Here is a 24,968-nt window from a genome sequence, read left to right as displayed (position 1 = left end):
TGAGAGCTGGCGTATAGGCGTGAACCTCTCTGTTTGTATTTTATTCCTGAGGTCATGGGTCAGGCTTGTGCCCACGACACCACTCAGATCTCCCAGTGGAAGTTGAGCTTGCAGCCTGCCATCTTCTCAGCATAGTGGGCGTCAAAGTGCTCATTCTGGGCCACAGTAAGGGCAAATTTCCATTCCCCTGGGATGCCTGGGGAGGGGCAGAGTAATGCTGGAGTCCCATACACAGGTGGTGCCAAGAGACTCAAGGCAGGCTCTGGCAGCTGCTTCCACCCTTCCCTCCCCAAATACCCTCCCGTTGGGGCACCCACCTTTCCTCATGAAGGGAGAAATACTGTGGTCTAGGATATGAGTAGGAAAGGTGCTAGAGTCAGTCATGGGGTTCTTCTCCATCTCCTTGAAGGATGTGGCTGGACGATGTAATCCACGGTTTTCTCTGACAGGGAGCGCCCCAGAAGCTCCAGGATTTTCTGAATTTCCCTTCCCAGGTTCTAGAGCAGCAGAAGGGCTCTTCAGACAGGGCTTGGATTGCTTATGGGAAGTGGGGGGCTGGCCACTTCCACTTGGAAACCTCCCAGCCCCAGCTGCTTCACTCTGGTCCTCTTTCCCTGGAGCAAAATGACTGGCTCTCTGCCTTAGGGTTCTGGAGTGAGCCCTGTGTGGTGCCTTAGGAGAGAGGACAGGGACAATCTTTTAGAACTGTGGCCCCAGGTGTGGCGCAGCCTTGGGCATGTGTAGCTGACCCAGGTGCTAGAACATAAGGGCTGTGCTGGGTGCTGAGCTGGGCTGGCTCTGAGGTTCCAGGACAGGAAGGCAATGTGGGGAGTCCTGGACTGGGTGGGCCTGCCAAAGGGGATGGTCCTGAGGGCCTTGTCAGGTCCCCTGAGGTTCCTGCCTCCTGGGTGGGACATAGATAGAAGTAGTAGGCAGTCTCACCTCCTTCAGGTCTTCATAGAAGAGGTAGAGCACAGGGTGGGTGCGGCTCAGCTCCCACCACTCCTGCATGTGCTGGTACCATGACCCATAGGACACTGGGGAAGGGACCAGAAGGATTTGGTATGAGTTTTAGGTGGCTGTCCTCAGCTTCAGCCCTGTCCTTCCTCCAGATTGGAGCCTACCTTGTCCATCCATGAACTTCTCCAGGAAGCTGTCCCAGGTGCCAGGGTCAGGGTGCACCTTGGCCATTTTGTAGAAGTTGTAAAAGGCGACAGCCACGTCCTTTGCATTGCGGGCAACGTAGATCACCTGCAGGGACAGACGACACCCACTGCCAGCTACACCACCTCACGCACACACCCCAGGACTGCCTCCCTCCTGCCTGCCTGGCCCCCTCACAGCACCCCTGTGGGGAGTTCCCTCTCAGCTTGACAAGGGAACACGCTGAGGCCTTGAGGCTGACTTGTTGGAGACCTCAGGGATGGCTGCAGCTGCTGGGATCTGAACTCAGATTTGATGGGAGACTCCTGGCTGGTCCCTGGAGCTGTACTTCATCCTAATCTGACCCCTTGAATTCCACCACACACCCAGATGGAGATCAAGGCAGGCTGAGTCTCTCGAGCCCCTGTACGAGCCTCTAAGCACCTGAGCTCTCCTGTTCTCAGGTCTGAACTAAAGAAGGCATGGGGCCCCAAGCCTTTAATCCCAATGGCTCAGGAAGCTGAGGCAGGAGGATCCCAAGTTCAAAGGCATCCTCAGCAACTTAGGACCTAAGCAACTTGGCAACATCCTGTCTCTAAAATATTTAAAAAGGGCTAGGGATGTGGCTCAGTGGTTAAATGAACCAGGTTCTATGCCAGGTACCTGCCCCCAGCCCCGCCAAAAAAACAGTCTCACTCTGCTTGTCTTGGCCCTGCCACAGTGAGGGCAGGTGGCCTTCCCACTTGAGTGGAGACACAGCTTGAAGAGACTTTCCTAGGAAGAGGACCAAAGCTGCAATGGTCCAGTGGGCCCCCTGCCACTCACCTTGACCTTCAGACTTGGGGAAGCAGGGCCAGTGGCAATGGGTCTTGAGGATCCGTGGAGCAGGTGTGTCTTTTAGAGACTGCAGGCCTAAGGTGTGAGCAGGGGAAGGTCTGATGAGCTGGAACCTGGAACTTGGCCCAGGACAACACCAGGCACTTGAGGGGAGACCTGGGCATTTGAATTCAAGGTAGGACACCCTAAAATATATGGGGGCCCAATGACACTTCCTTAAGTCTCCACCCTGGTAGATCATCTCCAGTATCTCACTTAACCAAGTGGTGCCTGGAAAGGGAGAGAAGCAGGCATGATCAGGGTGGGCGCCTGGCTCTGGTGACCAAGGTGGGGACTGCAGTCCCAGTAGGGGAGCGGGGTGGCCCTCCTCACTTACCAGACTTGGGGTAGGTGCTGATGAGCAGGTCATTGGGCCAGGTCTGGAAGCTCTGAAGTGGCCCCATCCCTCTGCAAAGTACCTGGTGGGTAGGGACCCCCTTCACACTGACCAGCAGAGGACAGGAGTTATCCTAGACCAGCTCCATGCTGCTGAGTCAGGGACCAGCACCTGCTCTACCTTTCTGAATTCCACCACAAAACAGCATTTGAGGATTGTTGCTTTGAGATTAGGACACAGACTTCAGGAGGCTCTGTGAGTTGACAGGCTCACCAAGCTAGTGAGCGGGGAGCTGGGATGGGAAGGCAGGTCTAAACCCCAGTGCAGTGGTTCACGGCTTGGGCTGCACCTGCTGCTTACCTGCAGAATTTTCCATGACTCTAGGGCAGTGTAAGCAGTTCCTGGCATCTGGTCACAGACATTGGATTTGGGAAGATTTCCAGGAGATTCCAGTGAGTACTTAAAACAAATCTTCTAGGGCCTATCCATTCCATTTTTGTTTTGTATTGCTTGCAGTGCTGAGGAGGGAGCCCAGTGCCTCCTGCATGCTAGGCAAGCACTCTGTCTGTGATGTACACCTCTCCTGCCCAGCCAATTGCTTTGCTGGTCAGCTTGGCTGCTCTTACTATTCCCCATGGGCTCCTCTCTGTGCTGTTCCTCTTCTATAGCTCCCTGGGCCCTTCACATCCAGAAACACCCCAGGCCAGCCACTTGCCCACCCAAACTCCATCTTGGCTCCAGGACAAACAGGACCAACTGAGCAGCTGAATGAGGTTGGTGGGCCAGTCTTGCATGTGAATGAGCAAAACTGATCACTCAGCAGAGAGGGGAGGGGGACTCAGGCCAGGGTAGAGTTGTCGTATTGTGAATGGGTGTCCATGGGAAAAGAACAGGGGGGTAGAAGCCCCACCCGAGAGAACCAATGGTGCCTGAACAAGGAAAGGAGCACCTAGAAGATGTTGGAGCCAGGAGCTGGGCCGGGCAAGGGTGTCTTGCCCAGCCACCCCCAATCTGGCACTCATCTGACCTTTCAGGATACTGGCCTTGCGGCCTTCTGGCGGACACTGGATTAGCAGAGGTGTGACGTGGGACTGCAGAGCTGCTTTCTGAGCTGAAGGTTTTGTAGGTTCAAAGTAGGAGGGGTGAGGAGCCAGCCCAGGGAATGGCTGTCCTCCTGGAAAGAAGGGGGTGGTTTGGGGACAGGGCGTGTCAGTGTTATTCTCCTTAGCACCCAGGGGAGCCAAGCACACACACCTGTCTGAAAACCCAAGATGTGCATTTAGCATATAGAACAAACTAGAGAAATCAGGGGAAGGACCCAAGGGGAGGATGTTTTTTTAGGTTTAATTGGGGCTTCTGGACCACTCCCCTAAACTCCACCCTTACACAGCAGGTTAACAGAGGGCCCTTTTCTTTTCTTTCTTTCTTTTTTTTTTCTTTCTTTCTCTCTCTCTCTCTACCCCTCTCTCTCTCTCTCCCTCTCTCCCTCTCTCCCTCTCTCTCTCTCTCTCTCTCTCTCTCTCTCTCTCTCTCTCTCCCTCTCCCTCTCTCTCCTCTCTCTTTATCACTGATCTACATTCCCAACCCCCTCTTTTATATTCAATTTTGAGACAGAAGTCTTGCTAAGTTGCTTAGGGTCTCACTAATTTGCTGAGGCTGGCCTTGAACTTATGATCCTCTTGCCTCAGCCTCCTGATCAAGGATTACAGACTTGCACAGACAGCTTCTTCTCACTGACCAAGTTCAGGGAGGCAAGGCGCGAGGAAAGGTGGAGTTCAGGGCCATTCACCTTCCTGCTGGCTCCAGGCCAGAGCAGCCATGGATATTCTAGAACTGCAGGCTCTGCCCATGGGGCAAGTCCAGAGTGCTGAGTGGGCAGGGTCAAGGGATGGGGGGTGGAGCAGAGCAAGGAAGGCTGTTTTGAGGCAGCCTGGGATTGGAAAGAACAGGTTGCCAGGACCTTTTAGTGCTGAAGGGAACCCCTGCTTCATGGCTTCTGTGGGACCTCAAGGAGCGTGGCTCATGGCTGGTGGGGCACAGCCCACAGGTGTTTTTCTTTCCCTGGGCTGAGGAGGCTGGACAGGAAGATTAGAGGGTCACATGGAGGGAGAGCTCCCCACTTCTGCATTTTTCTATGTGGATTACAACCACATTCTAGCTGGGCACTAAAGGTGGGAGGTTGTGTCACAGTGGGAGTCTCCTGAGTCTCCCAAGTGTAGTGTGTCCTAAGCGCCAAGCTGGACAAAGTCAGGCAGAGAGGCCTCTGGGCAGGGGAGAGGCTGGTCCAGAGGCCCCTCCTCCAGTTTCTGCTTCCTTTACCCAGTATTCCCCAGAAACACCAGAAGAAGTTCCCCTAACTCAAAACTTCCTATTATACTCAAATAAAAATTGTCCAGATCAAGATGGATGGGGGGAGAGGCATAAAAAAAGTAGAAGGGAAGACTTGAGGAGGCTGAGGGTCAGGGGTCCAGAATGTCCAGTGTTCCTGTGGGGATAAGAGCTTGGTGAAATGCAGCCATAGGATGGAGGCAGGTAGGGAGGCCGGGGCCAGAGTCACTTCTCAGCTCTTCTCATTCCCAGCCAACCTCTTCCTCCTCAGTGCCCACCTGGCACAGCCAGATCGGGTCTCCCCAAAGCAGTGACTTCTCAGAGCTGCCAAGGGTGCCATTGGCAGGAGATGAGACTTCTCAAGCCCCTTTCAGCCCTGGCCCTGGGTGCCAAGGACTCAGCTGCCCCAGCCTGGACTGGACCACTGGGCACCCTCTCCCCAGAGCTAGGCCAGACTGGGAAAGAGGACAGCACTCACCTAGGACATTGGCCCTCAGGGGCAGAAGCTGTTCTGGGTCTTCCTAAAGAAATTCCTCTGCCAGGCAGATCACATGGGTCTTTAGGGACAGCCGGGATGTGGCAACACAGGGGACTGTCTTTACCCAGTAAATGGTGGCAGGTGGGGAAGAGTAGAAAGGTGGTAACTCACATTTACTGAGGAGTCAGTAGAAGCCAGGCCTCCATCTGTTAATTTATTAGGTATTGATTGACCATCTGCTCTGTGCTCTGTGTTCTGTTCTGAAAGTGAACAAGACCTGCCCTCCTGGACTTTACTGAAGAGTGGGGAAGCAGGTTTCAAGATAATAAAATTTGTTCTATTTGAGACAAGAACACATGCTTCACCCAAGTGATTGTTGCTTGGTAACAGCAGGCCAGTCTACATGCACACAACTGCAAGGCCAGCGACCGGGTCAGCGGAATCAGGAGGATCGTATGTTCTTGGCCATTTTAGCCAACTTAGCAAGACCATGCAAAATAAAAAATGATGGGGATGTTCTCAGTGACAGAGTGGCTCAAATTTCTATCCCCAGAACCACAATAAACTCATACATTGGAGAAACAGGCCGACCACAAGGAAGAGCTATAATTTTTGATGGAGCCAGGGGAGACCTCCCCAAGAGAGTGGCACGTGGTCAACTCTGAAGGTCTAGGAAAGAGCCTTCCACACAAGAGAAAGGACTGTTGATAGTGGTGGGTCCGAGGACCCGTGAGCACTACCTTTCCCAGGTTAGAAGGGAGTGTGGGGTCACTCTGAATGACCCACGCCTTCCATCCTGGAGCAAGAGGCTCTGACTGATCACTACATTTCCTGGTGACTTGGGTGTTGTCCCAGCCCAGGAAGTAGAAGGCATGTCTTCAGGAGCTATACTCACCTATTCCTTTGTCATTCTACCCTTTTGCCCTGTTTGGGATAGAATGTTCCATGGAAACGCCCTTTGTGTGTCTCTTTCTCCTGCTCTGCCTTTGGGTGTGGCCTCCCTAGATGTCAGTCAACCTGCTGACAGGGGACATCACGAAGCTAGACTCAGCCCCTGAAACCTGACCCCTTGCCTCATTTGAATAGCTTCTCCTCAATAAAAGGGGTTAGCACTGGCGCTCTCTCTCTCTCTCTCTCTCTCTCTCTCTCTCTCTCTCTCTCTCAGACCCTTAAGGTCAGAGGACCCATCACAGAACTCCAAAGGAAAAGGTATCTCTGTCCCTTGTGTGGTTATTTTGTGCAGCCCAGTTCCCCTGGAGTGACCCTGAGTGTTTTAGTCGCGAGGAATACGACAAGTGGGGTCAGAGCAACTCAAGGGTGTGAGCTGTCTGGTTCTTCAACAAACACCTTAAATCCAGGTTGCCTCATTGTTTAAGGCCCAGTGGGAGCCTGTGTGTCCTCTTCATGGTCATTATCTCCAATGGGCCTTGCTTGATGATTTTGGGCCAGGTTGGGGTAGTGGTGGCAGTGACAGGCAGAGATTCTGGCAATGTGAAGCACGTGGGTGCTGCCAGGCTAGCAGGGAGGACTAGAGCAATGGGCAGTCCAGACAGGGGACAGTCCTTAGGCTTCACCTGTAAGCCAGCAGACCTGGTCTCCTTTCTTACCCAAAGGGCGGCCATCACAGACCAAAAGCCCTGCATGATGAGGATCATGTCCCTGGGGAAGGGAAAGAGAAGGAGGGCGTGGCCTGTGAGCCTCCACCCACTCCCACACCTGCTGAAGCTAAACCTTCTTTTTCCCTGTATTTTTTTTTTGTACTTTATAAGTGTACACAATGGTTAGGTTCATTGTTACATATCCATAGATGCATACAGTAGAACAATACAGTTTTTCCCTTCCCTTTCCTTTCCTTTCCCTCCCATGGTCCCCTTCCCCTACTCTACTGATCTCCCTTGGATTTTCCTGAGATCAACCTCCCCTGAACTCCTCACCCCCCACCTTTTTCCTATGCAGCTTCCACATATGAGAGAAAACAAGACTTTTGACTTTCTGAGTTTGGCTTATTTCACTTAATATGTTATATTAACATTATGATGTTCTTAAATACAGTTCATTGTCCTGCAAATGACATAATTTCATTCTTTATGGCTGAAAAAATTCCATTGTGTTTATATACCACATTTTCTTTATCCATTCATCCATTGACAGACACCTAGGCTGGTGCCATGATTTGTCTATTGTGAATTGTGCTGATTTAAGCATGGGTATGCATGTCTCACTGAAGTATGCTATTTCTTTAGGATAAATACTGAGAAGAGGATTAGCTGGGCCATATGGTGATTTCATTCCTAGTCTTCTGAGGAAACTCCATACTGATTTCCACAGTGGTTGTAATACTGTACAGTCCCACCAACAATGTAAAAGTGTTCCTCATTCTCCACATCCTCTCCAGCATTTATTATTGTTTGTATTCTGGATGGCTGCCATTCTAACTGGAATGAGATGAATGTTCAACGTAGTTTTTTAAAAGTATTCTTTAGTTGTCAGTGGACCTTTATTTCACTTAGTTATATGTGCTGTTGAGAATCGTACCTAGTGCCTCACACATGCTAAGCAAGCACTGAACCACTGAGCTACAACCCCAGTCCTCAATGTAGTTTTGACTTGCATTTTCCTAATTACTAAAGATGTTGACTATTTCTTCATATATTTGTTGGCCATTTGTATTTTTTCTTTTCAGAGTCATTTATTTAGTTTATTTGCACATTTATTAATTGGGTTATTTTTTAATATTTATTTTTTAGTTATAGATGGACACATTTTTAAAAAATATTTATTTTTAGTTGTTGTTGGACACAATACCTTTGTTCTATTTATTTATTTTTATGTGGTGCTGAGGATCGAACCAGGGGACTTGCATGCACTAGGCAAGCGCTCTACCGCTGAGCCACAACCCCAGCCCCACATTTTTTAAAAAAATATTTATGTGATGCTGAGGATCGAACCCAGTGCCTCACGCATGCTAGATGAGCGCTCTACCTCTGAGTCACAAACCAATCTCCTAATTGGGTTATTTTTTTAATGTAACTTTTTCAAGTTCTTTATACATTCATGGGTCAGGCTTGTGTCCACGCTTCCCCGCTGCAGTGGCTCCCCACGACACCACTCAGAGCTGCCAGCGGAAGTTGAACTTGCAGCCTGCCATCTTCTCAGCATAGTGGGCGTCAAAGTGCTCATTCTGAGCCACAGTGAAGATGGATTTCCAGTCTCCTGTGATGCCTGGGGCGGGGGGAAAGAGGAGGCCTGAGTACCTGCCAACATAGGTGGCCTGAAGTGGCCCAGGTTAGGCTCTGGGTTCCACCCTCCCTTCTGCAGCCGCCCACCCTGGCCTGCACACACCTTTCCTCATGAAGGGAGAAATACTGTGGTCCATCATCTCAGTTGGTATGGTGCTGTAGTTAGCCATGGGATTCTTCTTCATCTCCTTGAAGGATGTGTGCTGGACGATGTGATCCACTGTCTCCTCTGACAGGGAGCGCCCCAGAAACTCCAGGATCTTTCTAATCTCCCTTTTGGGGTTCTGAAGCAAGACATAAGCTCTTCAGAGGGGGCTTGGATTGCTTCCTGAGCAAACACACGAGAAGTCCCCTCTCTGGTGTCACATGGGGGGAGCTGGCCCCTTCCATTTCAAAAATTCCCAGCCCTAGCTGCTTCACCCTCTTTCCCTGGACCAAAACTACTAGCTCTCTGCCTTAGAGTCCTGGAGTGAGCCCTGCTTAGTGCCTTAGGAGAAAGGAGGGACAGTTTTCCTTTAGAACTGTGGCCCCAGGTGTGGCGCAGCCTTGTGCAGGGGAATATGAAAACAACAAACAGCTGACCCAAGACCACATGTGTAGCTGATCCAGGTGTTAGGAGATAAGGACTGTGCTGGGCCCTGAGCTGAGCTCTCTCTACAGTCCTGGATGGGAAGGCAGTGTGGGGTGTCCTGGGCTGGGTGGGCCTGCCAATGGGGAGGGTCCTGAGGGCCTTGTCAGGTCCCCTGAGGTTCCTGTTCCCCAGGTAGGACATGGATGGAGTGGTAGCAAGGGGATCTCACCTCCTTCAGGTCTTCATAGAAGAGGTAGAGCACAGGGTGGGTGCGGCTCAGCTCCCACCACTCCTGCACGTGCTGGTACCATGACCCATAGGACACTGGGGAAGGGGACCAGAAGGATTTGGTAAGAGTTTTAGGTGGCCGTCCTCAGCTCCAGCCCTCTCCTTCCTCCAGGTTGGAGCCCACCTTGTCCATCCATGAACTTCTCCAGGAAGTTGTCCCAGGAACCAGGGTCAGGGTACAACTTGGCCATTTTGTAGAAGTTGTAATAGGAGACAGCCACGTCCTTTGCATTGCGGGCAACATAGACCACCTGCAGGGGCAGATGACACCCTCTGTCAGCTACACTACCACACGCACACACCCCAGGACTGCCTCTCTCCTGCCTGCCTGGCCCCCTTCACAGCACCCCTGTGGGGGGGTCCCCTCTCAGCTTGACAAGGGAACACACTGAGGCCTTGAGGCTGACTAGCTGGAGACCTCAGGGATGGCTACAGCAGCTGGGATCTGAACTCAGCTTTGATGGGAGACTCCTGGCTGGTCCCTGGAGCTGTACTTCATCCTAATCTGACCCCTGGGATTCCACCACACTCCCAGATGGAGAACAAGGCAGGCAGAGGAGCCTCTAGCCCCTCTGTGAGCCTCTGAGCACCAGGCTCCCCTGCCCTCAGGTCTGCACTGAAGAGTCTTGCTCTCCTCCTCGTCTTGGCCCTGCCACAGTGAGGGCAGGTGGCCTTCCCACTTGTGCAGAGACAAAGCTTGAAGAGACTTTCCCTGCAGAACAGGACCAAAGCTGGAATGGCCTAGTGGCCTCCACTGCCACTCACCTTGACCTTCTGATCCAGCAGACTCTGGGGAATCAGGCCCAGGGGCAAGTGTGTCTTGAGGAGCCGAGGGGCAGGTGTATCTTTCAAAGTTTCCAGACCTAAGGTGCGGACAGCAGAAGGATGGTGAGCTGGAGCCAGAGCCACATTCTTTAAGATCTTTTGCCCCTGGATCCTGCCACATACCTGATGGAACCCCTGGACATTTAAACTCAAGGAAGGGCACGCGTATGTAAATGGGTGCCCGGTGACACTTCTCTAGGTCACCACCCTGATAGATCATCTCCAGTATCTCGCTCAACCAAGTGGTGCCTGGAAGAGAGAGAAGCAGATATTAGCAGGATGGAGGGCTGGGCCCTGGTGACCAAGGTGGGGACTGCAGTCCCAGCGGGGGAACAGGGTGACCCTCCTCACTTACCAGACTTGGGGTAGGTGCTGATGAGCAGGTCATCAGGCCAGGCCTGGAAGCTCTGAAGTGGCCCCATCACCTCTGCAAAGTACTTGATGAGCGGGACTCCCTTCACCTTGACCAGTGGAGGACGGGAGGTGTCCTGGACCAGCTCCATGCTGCTGAGTCAGGGGCCAGCACCTGCTCTGCTTCTCTGAATACCATAAAAAAACAGCATTTGCTGGGTTGTTGCTTTGAGATAAGGACACTGAGGCTGCAGTAGGTCCAGTTATTTGCCCAGCTTCTCTAAACTACTAAGTGGGGAGCTGGGATTGGAAGGAAGGTTTAACTCCAGTGCCGTTGTTTACAGCTCAGGCTGCACCTTCTGATTGCTTGCAGAACTTTCCATGACCCCAGTGCCCTGCCACAGCAATATCAGGGGTTGGAGTCCAGATACACAGATTTGGAAGCTCTCCCAGTGATTCTAGTGATTTCTTTAGCAGTTGAGAAATTCCTACAGGCTCTGCCTGTTCCTTTTTGTTTGTTTTTCGTTTGTTTTGTATTGTCTGTGGTGCTGAGGGTGGAACCCAGGGTCTCTTGCATGTCAGTCAAATCCTCTCCCACCGGCCGTGCACTAGCTGCCCTGCCCATCCTAACTCTTGACATGCAGCTCATTGCTCTTCCTCCCCTGCTGAGACACAGCCCCAGTGGGCTCATCTGTGATGTTCCCCTCTTGAGTCCCTGGGCCCTTCACATCTCGAAACACCTCAGGCCAGCCAGGCCTGGGATCCCACTTGCTCACCAAGCACCATCTTGGCTCCAGGACCAATGGGACTGATTGAGCAGTTGAACTTGGCTGGTGCTGAGGGCCTAGTCAGTTGAATGAGCATATGAATGAGCAAAACTGCTCACTCAGAAAAAGAGGGGAAGGGGACTCGGGCCATGCTGGAGGTATCTATTGAGATGGGTGGTCCATGGGAAAAGAACTGGGAGGTAGAATCCCAGTGAAGGGATCAAATAGGTGCCCGATCAAGTGAAAGAAGCATCTGGAAGATATTGGAGCTGGGCAGGGACCTAGGCTCGTGTCCTCCTGGGCATGCAGGGGATTGGTGGAGGTGTGGAGTGGGTACTGCAGAGCTGTTTTCTGTGGGTCCACAGTGGGACGGGTGAGGAGCCAGTCCTGAGAATGGCTATCCTCTGGAAGGAAGGTGGGGTTTAGGCATGGTTACATCAGGGTTACCATCCTTATCATTCAGCTGGATCCAGGCACACACCTGTCTTAAAATTCAACATGTGGGTTTAACCTACAGGAAACAATAGAACTGGAATGAAGAGAAAGAGCCCAGGGGTCAGATGGTCCCTCAGCTCTGATCTGGCTACTGCAGGGCTCCCCAAACTTTGTCCCTGTAGGGAAGGTTAACAGTTGGCTTTTTCTAACAGATGACGTCAAGGGAGGGGAGGGGAAAATGGGGTGCAGGGCCACTCACCTTCCTGCTGGCTCCAGTTTGGTCTCAAGGCTCAGGGCAGAGCAGCCTCAGGCATTTCTGGAACTGCAGGCTCTGAGAGCAGGGCAGGTCCAGAGTGCCGAGTGGGCAGGGCGAAGGGATGGGGGCGGAGCTGAGCAAGGAAGGCTTTTTACCACACTTTTTCTTTTTCTAGGAAAACTGTTTTTGAGGCAACAGGACAGGATCGAAAAGGATGTTGGAACCTAATAGTTCTGGGAGGGGGCCCTGCCTCATGGATCCTGAGTGACCTCAGGGGCACCACTCATGGCTGCTGAATGGCCCCACAGGTGCTTCTTTCCCTGGGCTTGAGGGGCCTCCAGAGACAGACACGAAGAGGCTGAGGCACAAGAGCCACAGGGCTCCATGTAAGGGAGCTCCCCAGCTCCTCCTCAGCCTTTTCTCTTATTGTTTGCATTAAAATCCAGTCTCCCTGGGCACTGGAGGTCAAGGGGCTCTGAGTCATGGGTGTGAGTCTCCTGAGCCTTCCCAGATAAGTGTGTCCTCAGAGGTAAGCTGGGGAAAGGGATTCAGAAGGGTCTGTAGGAGGGGGGATGCTGGACACATGGTTGGCCAGTGGCCCCTCCTCACACCTCTGTTCCCCAAACCCAGGTGTCCCAGCAAACAACAGAAGGTTCCATCACTCAATACTTTTTTTTGTACCTGAGATTGAAGAACCCAGTGGCTTTAACCACTGAGCAACATCCCCAATTAAAAAAATTTTTTTAAATAGTGAAGAAAGGGTCTTGCTAAATTGCTTACGGCCTTGCTAAGTTCCTGAAGCTTTGAACTTGAGATCCTCCTGCCTCAGTCTCCTGACCTTCTGTGATTATAGCATGTACCACCACATCTGTCTCTGAACTCCTAATTGTACTCAATGAAAGCTGTCCAGTTTCTGGTAGAGGGGAGAAGGGACAGAAAAGTAGGGGCAGGCTTGGGATTGTGGAGGATCAGGTGTGCAGTGTTCCCATGGAGGTTGGTCAAATGCAGCCTAGAAGATGGAGGCAGCTAGGGAGGCCAGGGCCAGAATCACCTCTCACCTCTTCTCATTCCCAGCCATCCTCTTCCTCCTCAGTGCCCACCTGGCACAGCCAGATCAGGACTCCCCAAAGCAGTGACTTCTCACAATAACCAAGGGTGCAGTTGGTAGGAGATAATACAGAGTCAGGCTTCTCAAGCCCCCTGTAGCCCTGGCCATGGGGGCCAGTGACTCAGCTGCCCCAGCCTGGACTGGACCACTGGGCCCCTCTCCCCAGAGCTAGGCCAGGCTGGAAAGAGGACAGCACTCACCTAGGACATTGGCCCTCATGGCAGAAGCTGCTCTGGCTCTTCCTGAAGGAACTCCTCTGCCAGGCAGATCACATGGGCCCTAGAGGAAATCCTCAGTGAGGGTCAGACTTCATCCCATCAGAGGTGGCAGGAGGGAAAGGAAGACAGGAGCAACTCACGTGTACTGAGAAGTAGAGCCAGACCTCCATCTGTTAATTTGTTAAGTATTGATGGACCATATTCCTGTGCTATTCTGTTTTTTTTTTTTTTTTTGGTAGTGGGTATTGATCCCAGGGCCACTTTACCACTGAGTTACATCCTCAGCCCTTCTTATTTTCTAATTTTTATACAGGGTTTCACTAATTTGCTGAGGCGGGCCTCCAACTTGTGATCCTCCTGTTTTAGGCTCCCAAGTCACAGGGATTATAGGCGAGTGCCACCGTGCCTGGCTATACTCTGTTGTGAGAGAGTGAACAAGAACTGTCTTCCTGGAATTTATTGTGAAGAGTGGGGAAGCCGATCACAAGATTATATATATATATATATATATATATATATAAAAGTATAAGAAGCAAAATACATTAAGGGCAATAGTGGGCCAGTCTCAGAGGGGTACACCTTTCATCCCAAAGACAGGAGGCCAAGTCAGGATGACCACAGATTCTTGGTTAGCCTGGGCTAATTTGTTGAAACTCTGTGTCAAAATAACAAGAAAAAAGTGTTGGGGTTATAGCTCGGTGATAAAGTGCCCACCTTCTACCCCCAATATCACAATAAGCACATAAATTGGGGAAACAGGGTATCCACAAGGAAGAGCTATAGTTTTGGATGGAGCCAGAGCTCCACAGGAGGGTGGCACACGGTCAACTCTGAAGGTCTAGGAAAGAGCCTTTCACACAAGAGAAAGGGCAAAGGGACTGTTAATAGTGGTGGGTCCAAGGACCCGCAAGCACTTCCCTTCCCAGGTTAGAAGTGGGGGCAGAGCTGCTGGGTTGCTCACAACTAAAACATTCAGAGGTCATTCCAGGGGAGCTGGCTAATTAGACTGCGTGAAATAACCACACAAGAGACAGACATACTTTTCTTTGGGGGTACTGTGATGGCTCCTCTGACCTTAAGGGTCCACAGAAAGAGAGAGAGAGCAAGCCTGCACGTGCTGAACCCTCTTATTGAGGAGAAGCTATTCAAATGAGGCAAGGGGTCAGGTTTCAAGGGGGCTGAGTCTAGCTTCATGATGTCTGCTGTCAGCAGGTTGACTGACATCTACGAAGGCCACACCCAAGGGCAGAGAAAGAGAAGGGAACACACAAAGGGTGTTTCCACGGAACATTCTATCCTAAACAGAGTAAGGGGTAATATTACAAGGGAATAGGTGAGCATAGCTCCACCCATGGGGTTGTGGGAAGGCACACCTATGTGTAAAGACACAGTCACTTGACCCTAATGATCTACTGTCTGAGTTACCTAGGCAACCAGATCACAGAGTGATGGAGGATGATGCCACACCAATCAGAAGGGGAGACAGATGCAGTCACCTGCTAGTCGGCCTCCCACACAGAACAGCTCAAGGGTGTGAGCTGCCTGGTCTCTCAACAAACACCTTGAACCCAGGTTATGGGAACCTCAGATACCACCCTAACTGGGGTGGATCTCACCTGAATCAGGTATCACAGGCATAGGCCCAGCTTGGTCACGGTCTCCAAGGGGTCCCACCTAGCAATTCTGGATGCTGGGCTGTGGCAGAAGCAATGTGCAGAGATCTCCACACACCTGGCTGCAGTTCCAGGCACAGGTGTGACTCCAATAGACACAGGAGGTTTGAGGTGTGTGAGTATGTCTGGTAACACTGTGAACAGGAAGAGCATGAGGGTGGCCGAGGCAGGGGACAATTCCTGGGCCCATCAGTCAGGCAGTGGATCATTGTTTTTTTTACCTGAAGGGCAGCCAGAGCAGACCAGAAGGCTTGTCTGAGGAAGACCATATCCCACGGAGGAGAGGGTCAAAACCTGTGCGTCTCCACCCCACCATGGCACAACTAAAAAGAGAATCCCTAACCATCATTGGCCTCCAGCCCCATCTAGAGCCTCTTCACAAGGGCTTCAAGCCCAGGCTCCAGGCTTCACCCCTTGCATACAGACTTGTACTCTTACCTTTGCCATCAATCTCCCAGTCTGAGCCTGAGGCCTCTCAAAGCCTGCTTCCCAGGAAGAAGACCTGCACAGCCCAAAAAGGCCGTCTCCAGTTGGTCTTCCAGACCCTTCTCCCCTTTCTTGCACCAGTGGGGTTGACGGTGAGCTCCATGTAGCTGCAGACCCCATGACCAGGCTTCAGGTAGTAGAGCAGGTAGATGCCTAAGATGCGCCCAGCCCTTGCTTCACGTCCTGGAGGCACATAGGAACATTGTGTGGAAGGGGTGCTGGAAACAATGAAGTGCCACAAGAAATCAAGCGTGTTCGAAAGTGGGTGAGGTAGGCATTCACTCTGATGAAAAAAAAAGAAAAATCCTTCAGAACCTGACCAGCAAGTACGCTGGGGCGGACTTTATATTCCTGATGCAGTGCTGCCCTTGGCCCTGATTGGAGAATTCTGGGGTACAATCTATAGGATTGGCTAATTTTAAAATCAGGGCGGGCAAAAAGAAAGTGCCATAATTAAACCGGCTACAATTGAACCCAGTTAAGGCTGAATACTATATTTTGCAAATGAACCACCTGACTTTCTATGTCTCAAAAGGGCTGAAGCTAGGGGTTCGTTTCTGTGACCTAGGACCCCTGGAAGGGCTGGGTGGCCAGGATTGCAAGATGCTTGTTTCAGAAAATCTCCTGGGAGTCATCGTAGGGCACCTTGAAGGCCCCAGCAATGCGGATTCTTGCAATCTCCACCGGTTGCAGGAGGAGGAGCTAAATCCCCACCCTGGAACTCAGGTAGGTTTCCAGCGCCAACCAATGAGCATGCGCTTGGGCAGGGTTGCTCGTTGCGCAGTCCGTGATTGGCTAACACTTGGTACCGCAGAACCCTTAACTATTGCAACGGCTTGATCCCGCACCAGGTCTCCTGAGGGCTTGAATGCTGTGGTTAATGATGCTTTACCGAGGGCAGATGTAGAAGTTTTAGTGGAAGTGACTCCAGGAAGGATTGAATGCGGGTCATTCCAATTCCAGACTCTTCTTTTTAAGGAAACTTGGTGAGGGGTGGTTATGGGGAGATACGTAGGAATGACACCAGTCCAGTAATCTCAGTCCAGTGATCCCCAGTAATGCCCCCACCCCCGCATCCTCAGGCAGACTTGGTCTTCATTATCTGATCAATACATAGTGCTGAGAAGTCTTTTAAATTATAGGGGTCTCAAAATATGACATCTCCCTTCATCCGTTTATTGAGTGTTTAGGTAACAGCGCACGGGTAGATTTACAGGTTTCCCAGGAATTTGGGAGTAAGAGGCCTGGAAGACAGTCTTAGAGAGTGACAGGCTGGACTTCTGAATTCGATCCTATTTTTTTCCTTCATTTATATCTGTTTTCTACCTTTTTATTATTTTTCCTATACTGCACCATCTCACCCACCTGCAGACTTTTAATTTTTTATTTTTAGTTGTTGATGGACATTTATTTATTTATTTACATGCAGTGCTGGAATTGAACCCAGTGCCTCACACATGTTAGGCAAGTGCTCTACCACTGAGCCCCAGCCCCAGCTCAGCAGACTTTTATCCCTTTATTTTAAGGGACAATTAGGAATGAGATATGTCTTCTATTCTGCTTTTGGCTGACAAGGAACAATGACATTACCTGGACAGGGATGGAAGGTTTTGTTGTGATTGATCTTAGGGAGACATAGGAAGGTCAGGATTTGTTGGTTGTGGAATCATCATTCTTTGATAGCAGGCCCGTGAGATACTATCCGACCACAACAACAGATCCAACAACAAAGAAGTACTGCTATGCAAAGTAGGAGGGCTAAGAAAAGGGGAGGTTTTTCTGGCCAAGATGTTTCAGAAAATCTGGAGGTTAGGAAGTCATTGAAACTTTGGGCAGAATCAGACAACTTATTACTTTGAGAGTCAAGGTCTTGTAATGTAGCAGACACATCTCCAGAGTTATCAGGGGTAACACAACATTCCACTGTAATGATGGCACCTGTTCCTTCTGGTGCTGCAGGTGATACATCCAGGGCCATTTGATCTTGTAAGATGAGCTTTCTCATCACTTTCATCTCATTTCTTAATAGTGAAATGTTCTGAGATATGTCACTGGGGGCTTTTTGTATATACTTGCTAAAGGACTTGATATGCTGTATCACATCTTCAAGCCTGGTTTGGGGAATAGAGATAAGCCAGATGATCACCCCAGTGAAAGACTGCTTGTTCCCACCAATGCTGTAGGTTTTGTCATAGGTTGAATCATCAGGAGTCAGAGGAACCTTGTTGCCATATTCTAATAAAACTTTTTGTACTTGGCCCAAATTACTTAAAAGATTTTTTTTTAAAAAAATCTATATGTTTTTTCTTGTAGATGGACACAATATTTTATTTAATTATTTTTATGTGATGCTGAGGATCAAACTCATGTGTGAGGCAAGTGCTCTACCACTGAGCTACAGCCCCAGCCCCTAATAAAAGAATTAATCATTTCTTGTGTTTTACAGTCAGTGACAGGATCTGAAGTCAGGAAAGGTCTTTCCTAAAGGATTTCATTAACACTTAGTTGGAGAGAAGTTTTAGGAAAGAATTGAGTAGATCTTCTCTATAGTTTCCACACAAAAGGAAAGCAAATCTCCCCCTTCTGTTAGAGTGGGAAGTCAAATTTTCAGATTTAGAGTTTGGTAGACCTCAGGAGTAATCCCTGGAGTTTCTAAACTCTTAGGGCTTGATATTTAGTTAGTCATCCTCCAGTTATCTGTTGATGTCCTTTAATTTCAAGAACACTCTGAACCTGGTGAGGGGTTTATAACTCTAGCTAGTGTCCTAAGGTTAGCTCAATAGCTTCTACTGAGTGCAGTAGCAGCTACAGCTTGCAGGCACCCCGACTATAGAGGTACAGAACCAACAGGAGGTATAATTATTAAAAAAGGTATTTATCAGATTGGCTTACATGATAGTCCACAATGACCATCTGCAGACCAGAGAGCTGGAGGAACCAGTAGCTGCACAGTCCAAGATGCTGAAGCCTCAGAACAAAAGGAATCAATGATGCTTCACCAGTCCAAGGCTGAAGACTTCTGGAACCTCCCCAAGAATCACTGGAAGAGTCTGTTTTGGAAGAGTAAGTCCTCAGCAATCACAGCAGCAGTCATGAATCCATTCAAGAAGAATGGAGCTTGCATCTGCTGCCGCTTCCTTGTCCTTCAGAACCTCCAACCTGTTGGATGGTGCTGCCCATGCGTAGGGAGGGTCTTCAATTCGCTATCCACATGACAATCATTCCTAGATTCACTCTCATGACACACAGAGAAACTTCTTAATTTTAAGCATCTGTTAATCCAATCAACGTGACAATTCAAATTCGTTACAAAGGCCTTCCACATGACACTGAATCCAACTGTTTAGAAAAGAAAGTCACAGGTCATGAGCTGTTCCCCAGTGTTTGAATGAGCATTCCCAGACCACACCCTGCCTTCTTGCTACATGACTTATCCAAGTCAAGAATTCCCAGGGCTGTGGCAGACAGCAGAAAGTCCTGGAATTTTTAAAAGGCTTTTGGCTAGGTGTGCATAATCAGGCCTTTGCATGGTTTCATAGATTGACTTAGCTATTAGTCCAAAGCTGGGAATCCAAATTCTGCAAACCCCACCCATCCCTAGGAAGACTCTAAGTTGCCTCTTGGTCTGTGTTGGTACTATTTTTAAAATGGTTTCTTTTCTCAAAGGTGTGAGGGTTCATTCCCCTGGAGTTAGGATGTGGCCCAAATAGTTAATCTCTGTTGGGAGATCTAAGCTTTTTGTGGAGACACTCCATATTCTGCAGTTCCCAGAAAGTTATTAATTTTGATGATATTGTTGTCAAGATTTCCATTTGGTGGGACTGCAGATATGGAGATCATGCTGGAGTAGAGCCCCTTTTCCAAGAATCAAACACCTTATTTTTTTTTGCTAGAGCATTTCCAAATAAGTGAGGGGTATCCCGGGAACCCTGAGGCAGCAGTGTCCTGAGTATTTTGGGCAACTTCCATGGTATCAGGGTCAGTCATTCAAAAGCAAACAGGTGTTGTGAATCAGGATATAATGGCATGCAGCAGAAAGCATCTTTAACATCAAGAACAATGAACCATGCAGATTCACTTAGTATCTGAGTCAAAATAAAATATGGATTAGGAACTGTAGAATGTAGTGGGATTATAATGTCATTAATTACCCAGAAATATTGGACACATCTGTGTTCCCCATTGGTCTTTGTAATGGAAGGATGGGGTAATACATAGGGATGATAATGGACTAAAAGACCACATTTTGGGAATTTAGTAATGAGAGGCTGAAATCCTCAGTGGGCCTCTGATTTGGTAGGTTATTTCCGTTTATGGAGATAAACTTTTGGGTTCATTAAGGAAGTAGAAACACGCTGAGCTTTAATTGCTTTCCCTGAAATTTAAGTTCCTCACATTTGAGGATCTACTTGGGATAAAATATCCTTAGGTATATTTGTATCATTTCTTGGCCTCATTAGTGTACCTAGGAAGGGGGAAAATGTCTTGGTGCTAAATGAAGAGTTGTACCCAGAGAAGCTAGAGAATGGTAGCAATGGTGAGAAATGAGGTCATCGTGCCCACCGTGAACCCTGGGTTTTTATTTCTTTTCAGTTTTTTTCATTTGCACTGCATCTTCCTGTGTTGCCCACACCGTGAGCCCTTGATCTGTGAGCTCAGGTGCCCTTCCTGCCTCCTCCTCCGAGGAGCTGGGACTACTCCATGCCTAGCTCTCCCCTGTGTTTTCAAGGCTGGTTTCTCAACCCCTGAGTTCCTTCCACCCACCCCCTACCCTTACTTCCTCCCGAGAGGGGATGTGCTGGTGAATCTGAGGGTCGTGGTGGTGACAGGTTAACCCTCCTGGTCCCAGGGGTCATTTCCTGAAGATTTCTAGTTCCTCTGACCCCCGAGTGGGAGAATTAGTGAGTGAATCTACTCATGAGGACCCCAGAGGGGCCCATCATCCCCACAGTGCAGGAGAGATGCCGAGAGGGAGTGTCAGTCCTTTAAGAGCCCCAGCCTACAGCCCCCGGCAGCCACCACTGCATTCACCTCATGGTGAAGGAGCCCTCCTATATTTTATAGAGGAGAAGTGACTTGTCTACAGTCACATGGCTTGCATAGAGGGTGAGACCAAGTGGGTAGACAGGGACATTTGTAACCTGCCCCCAGCATTACCTATCCAGGTAGATAAGGAAGAAAGGGCAAGGAATGGGGTTTTTGGTTGTCCCTGCATGGTATGACCCAAGCTGCACTGTGTCCCAGACACCCATCCCAAAGAGCTCTGTGTTGTGCCAGTTCAGGCGGTCACTCCTAAGTTGGGCAGCAAAAGCTGCTCCCAAGACCTGCTTGACATGGTTGGACAACCTCTGCCTGCCAGGTCCCCCAGTCACACAGCCCAGGCCAGGTGCATGGGAAGGGCTCTAAGAGACCGGAGCACATGCAGGCTTAGCCCATGACTCAGGATCTGCCCTGGGGAAGCCGATCTTTGGTTTGCTTGTGTGAAAATGAGGGTTAAGCTCTTGCTTTGATTCTGCAAATTTTCCTAAAGGCAGTAGAATGAACAGGACATAGCTTTCCTATGTTCACATATCAACACAGGACCAGTGAACCGCCACATCATGACAACCACAAGATGGGATCCAAATTAGAATAAGTTACACTCCCTGTGTGTAAAATAGCCAAGCACTCTCTAATGACATGTATATTTAAAAACAAATAAAAGAAGAAAAAATAATTTACCTTAAATATGTCTCATTGTTATTTTTATACTTTGGTCCTACAATAGGACATTTAGTGAGAGCTCAGGCCTTCCTGTTAATTTATTTTGCACTGATTGAACTTCTTCCCTGAGGTGGATATATTCTAAAAGAGTGACCAAGACCTGGAGTTGAGTGTGAAGAGTGGAGAGACTGATGACAAGACAAGAAATTTATAGTCGTGAGACAACATAGAGAATAAAGGGCTAAAGTAGGCCGGGCACCGTAGCACATGCATATAATCCCAGTAATCCAGGAGGCCAAGGTAAGATAATTGTATGTTCTCAGCCATTCTGGCTAACATAGGGGACTCTCAATCAAAATTAATAACAAAGGGCAGGGACTGTAGCTCAGTGGCACAGTGCTTGCCTAGCACCTGTTGGGCATTGTTTTCTATCCTTAGTCCCACATAAAAATAAACAAAATAAAGCCATGCTGTCCACCTACAACTATAAATTTTTTTAAAAATTAAAACCCAAACATGCTGGGGTTGTATGGGAGTGGTAGGGGGCCCTTGGGTTCAGTCCCTGTACCTCAAAAATAGGCAGATAGGGGAGAGTTCACAAGGAAGAACTATAGAGAGGCAGTAAAGACCTCTTGGAGCACATCACATATGGTCAAGTCTGAAGGTCTATGTAAGAGACTTCTGCAAAATGGGAAAGGGAAATAGCCACAGAGTAAGTTGTTCTCACCCAGGTCCAATGTGGGCGGTGGAATTTGGGTTTCTCTGCATGAAGCTAGCTGGCTGTAATAAATCTAAGAAAAGAAGGAGGTGAAAATCACACTACACAGAAAGTAATTTTGAAAAGCGAAGGCAGGACGGCTCTTAGACCTTAGGGGGCAAAGCTTCCACACTGGAAAGAGAGAGGGCGAGAGCCCCTGTTTGCTTTATTATAGATGTGGGAAAATTCAAAGATTTTCCATAGAATGGTCTTCTGCCAAATAAGGTAGGATGTGGGCTGTCCAGACCCAGTGGGTCATCCCCAATTCCGGAGCTACAAGAGCAGCCTTCCTAGCCCAGAGAAGACTGAGGTCATGTGCATTGCTTAATTCCTTAAGTGAGAGGAGCCAAAAAATGACTTGCAATGACCAAAATTACCCAAATCTCCTAGGCTCAAGGCCAAGTGAAGACGCTAAATAGCTCAGGAGTGGCTTCTCATAAGTTGTGCTGAGTCAAATGATGGCAGAGAGTACTAATCATTCCTGACTTAGAGATGGAGTAAGCAAGCTGAAGGGTGTCAGTTTGCCTTGCCCCTCAACAAACAGCTTGACCCCCAAATTCTCTGAACACATGCTACTACCTGAGATGGATCTCACCTGGAGCTGTCTGTCACATGGGCTCAACAGAACCAGTAACTGGGTTGGTTTCCTACTTGCAGTGTGCAACTGGTCCTGCCTGGCAGTTTGAGGCCTTATCCAGAGTGGCTGTGATATGAAAGCCAGCAGCATGGGGCAGTGGTGGTGGTGGGAAGATCCGTGCTGAAGCTCTACCCAGCCACAGTGAGCAGAAGGCACTGCACAGCATACCCAGATTAAAGGCTAAGGCATCCTCATCCATCCTGTGTGACCCCACATGTGTGCACTCGAATTGCAGGTGGGAGGACAGAACATTGGGGAGGCCAACGCAGGGGACAGTTCCTGGCCTTTTCAATTCCATCGTGTTTCTTACCTGAAGGACAAACCATGAACGAGGAGACCAGGATGGGCCCTGTGAGAACCCAAAGTACAACTGCCAAGCATGAGGAAAAAACCCCGAACCACCATCATCCTACATGCTTCAAGCCCAGCCACGAGGTTTCACCTGCTTGGTTCAGACAGTGCCCCTGGGCCTTGCCGACCTCGGGCCCACCTCAAGCCTCATCCACTTCCGCAAACCCTGGCTCTTCCCGATAATCCAGCTTCCGCCAGGTCCCGCCTTCCTGGGATAGCCAGTGTGCTGCGGGACGTCAAGGGGGGCTGACGGTTAACCCCACTGAAACGCAGGCCTGGTGCAGAGGGTTCAGGCAGTAGAGCGGGTAGACAGAAGCTCAAGAAACGTCACTGCTCTCTTTATTCGTCCCGGGGCCCATGGGACATTTGGGTCAGGGCCAAATGCTGTGACCAAGGACCCAGGGAGGGTCTGGGGAGCCGCTAGCTGCTTGTTTCAAGAAAGCTCCCAGGGCGCCGGTAAGACACCCTGCAGCCCTAGGCAGGGGCAGCTCAGCGCATCCTCTCCAGGCCAGAGCCAGAGGTCCAAGTCCCGCCCCGGAACACCGGAGGCGGAACACGTGGCCAGCGCCAACCAATTAGCGAGCTCTGGGTCAGAGTCCGTCCTCACGCGGGCTCTGATTGGCTAGCTGATGGCCAGCGCCAAACTCTTGACTGTTGGAGTCGCCTTCTCGCCTGAGGGAGGAGGTGCTGTGCTGAGGACGCCCCAGTGAGGTCCCGAGTAGATGTCCCAGCGGAAGTGGCTTCACTAAGGACCCTGGTCGAGTCCCAGGCGGCTTCTGTGTCTTCTGGGTCGCCTTTGTCCCTGGGCTGCTGCCATGAGACAGCGAAGACTACCTCAGGGAGGAGCTGCAGCGGGACTTGGAGGACGAGTAAGCAGTGAGTGGAGCGGCCTGGGTCCTCCCTAGGAGGGAAGAGGACTCCTGGGGGCGAGGAGGACCTGCTTCCCATCCTTCTGCCCCCAAGGAGGTGGGGAGTATAGTATTTAGCCTTCATTGGGAAGTAAGGGCCATTGTAGCTGTTTTTAGTATAGCCTTCCCTTACCCTGCACCAGTTTTAAAATGAGGTAATAGCTTAGAATGTAACCCTGAGCTCCTTTGTCCAGGCCCAGGCAGCGCTCGGGTAGAGATAAACAGAGGCCAACTTCCCACTCAGGTGCGTTTGCTAACCACGTTTGGTAGCACACCATTGACTGGCCCACTTCTGAAGACATGTTAAATTTCTTGTGGCACCTTGGTATTTGTAACAGTGGAAGCCAGGTTCTGGGGAAGTGCCAACCATGGTAATAGACCCCTCAGGGATTATAGTACCACTAATCACCATATCCCTAGAGAGCTGGGGCTTCCTGTTTGCTGGTGGCTTTGAAGATGGAGAGTTGAGAAATTACTTAGGGTTTCAGAGCCCTTACCAGATGAAAAATCTATCCCTCTCTCCAACATTACCCCATATTAGAGGCATGATAGAGAATTCCCCTGCAGGTCCCCCGCTATTCAGAAGTCTCACTGAGGCCCAAGCAAGGGCCTTTTCCAGATGGAATTCTGATGTTTCGTGGTCCCCAGGAGAAAACCCAGTGGCTCCATAACGTTGGACTTGATGTGGCTACTGGTGCCCCTATAAGGACCATATTTTTCTGAATCATGGTGTTAGGAAAGAGACAGATGAGGATGGTGGGAACATGTGTTAAGAGAATAATTTTATAAAATGAGCCCTCTGTGCTGACCCCTACATACTTTCTTTTCCAAAAAGCAACCTACCTGCAGCCCTGCCTGGCCTCACTGAACAGGATATATCACATCCCTCAGGAAATTACCTTTTCAGGGGAAATGTGGGCCCAAAATAATGTTGATAAGAGGAACTCAAATTATCCTGAAGGAGAAGACTTGTGACCAGATCCCGAAAATCTGGGAGATAAGGATAGTTTTTCCTATCTATAAAATCTGTTAGAATGTATGGTTAAGTATCCAATTAGAGAGTTTATGGATTGTCCTGATTCAGGAGCCATGTTGACACTACAGCCTGTCGGAGCCTATGGAAACTGAAACCCAAATCTGTGAGTTTGCAGCTAGGTCTGCATGGGCCATTCTGATTCTAGCAATCCAGAAGAAAGTCAGAATCTGGGAGCATTTCACCCCGGGGAACATAGG

General features: G+C 49.8%; 1 protein-coding gene, 1 long non-coding RNA gene and 1 pseudogene across 4 annotated transcripts; 1 reads left to right on the top strand and 2 right to left on the bottom strand.

The window, feature by feature from the left end:
- Window positions 1-26: 26 nt before the first annotated feature.
- On the bottom strand, window positions 27-2,423 carry LOC101967947 (sulfotransferase 1A1-like; annotated as a pseudogene). Its single transcript, XR_013427175.1, has 6 exons — window positions 2,357-2,423; window positions 1,969-2,055; window positions 1,125-1,289; window positions 943-1,037; window positions 318-497; window positions 27-196 (listed from the first exon to the last, which is right to left on the bottom strand). The product of XR_013427175.1 is annotated as a sulfotransferase 1A1-like (transcript).
- A 391-nt stretch (window positions 2,424-2,814) lies between these two features.
- LOC120887299 (uncharacterized) lies at window positions 2,815-7,812 on the top strand. Its single transcript, XR_005730484.2, has 2 exons — window positions 2,815-3,129; window positions 3,391-7,812. It is a non-coding gene; the product is annotated as an uncharacterized LOC120887299 (long non-coding RNA).
- Window positions 7,813-8,170: 358 nt separating this feature from the next.
- On the bottom strand, window positions 8,171-12,025 carry LOC101968529 (sulfotransferase 1A1). 2 transcript variants are annotated; one of them, XM_005323810.5, is made up of 8 exons: window positions 11,898-12,025; window positions 10,441-10,624; window positions 10,209-10,334; window positions 10,026-10,123; window positions 9,385-9,511; window positions 9,202-9,296; window positions 8,505-8,685; window positions 8,171-8,384 (listed from the first exon to the last, which is right to left on the bottom strand). In XM_005323810.5, the coding sequence occupies exons 2-8, from the start codon at window positions 10,586-10,588 to the stop codon at window positions 8,272-8,274; spliced, it is 888 nt and encodes a 295-aa protein (XP_005323867.2). In that variant the 5' UTR covers window positions 10,589-10,624; window positions 11,898-12,025; the 3' UTR covers window positions 8,171-8,271. The 2 variants fall into 2 exon arrangements, with proteins under 2 accessions (XP_005323867.2, XP_077880237.1); XM_078024111.1 differs by lacking the exon at window positions 11,898-12,025 and having other exon boundaries at window positions 10,441-10,805.
- Between the last annotated feature and the right edge of the window lie 12,943 nt (window positions 12,026-24,968).

Source organism: Ictidomys tridecemlineatus, chromosome 10 (genome assembly GCF_052094955.1).
Source record: "Ictidomys tridecemlineatus isolate mIctTri1 chromosome 10, mIctTri1.hap1, whole genome shotgun sequence".
Classification (NCBI taxonomy): Eukaryota; Metazoa; Chordata; class Mammalia; order Rodentia; family Sciuridae; genus Ictidomys; species Ictidomys tridecemlineatus.
Note: the sequence above shows the minus strand (reverse complement) of the source record. Positions and strands in the feature narration are given on the sequence as shown.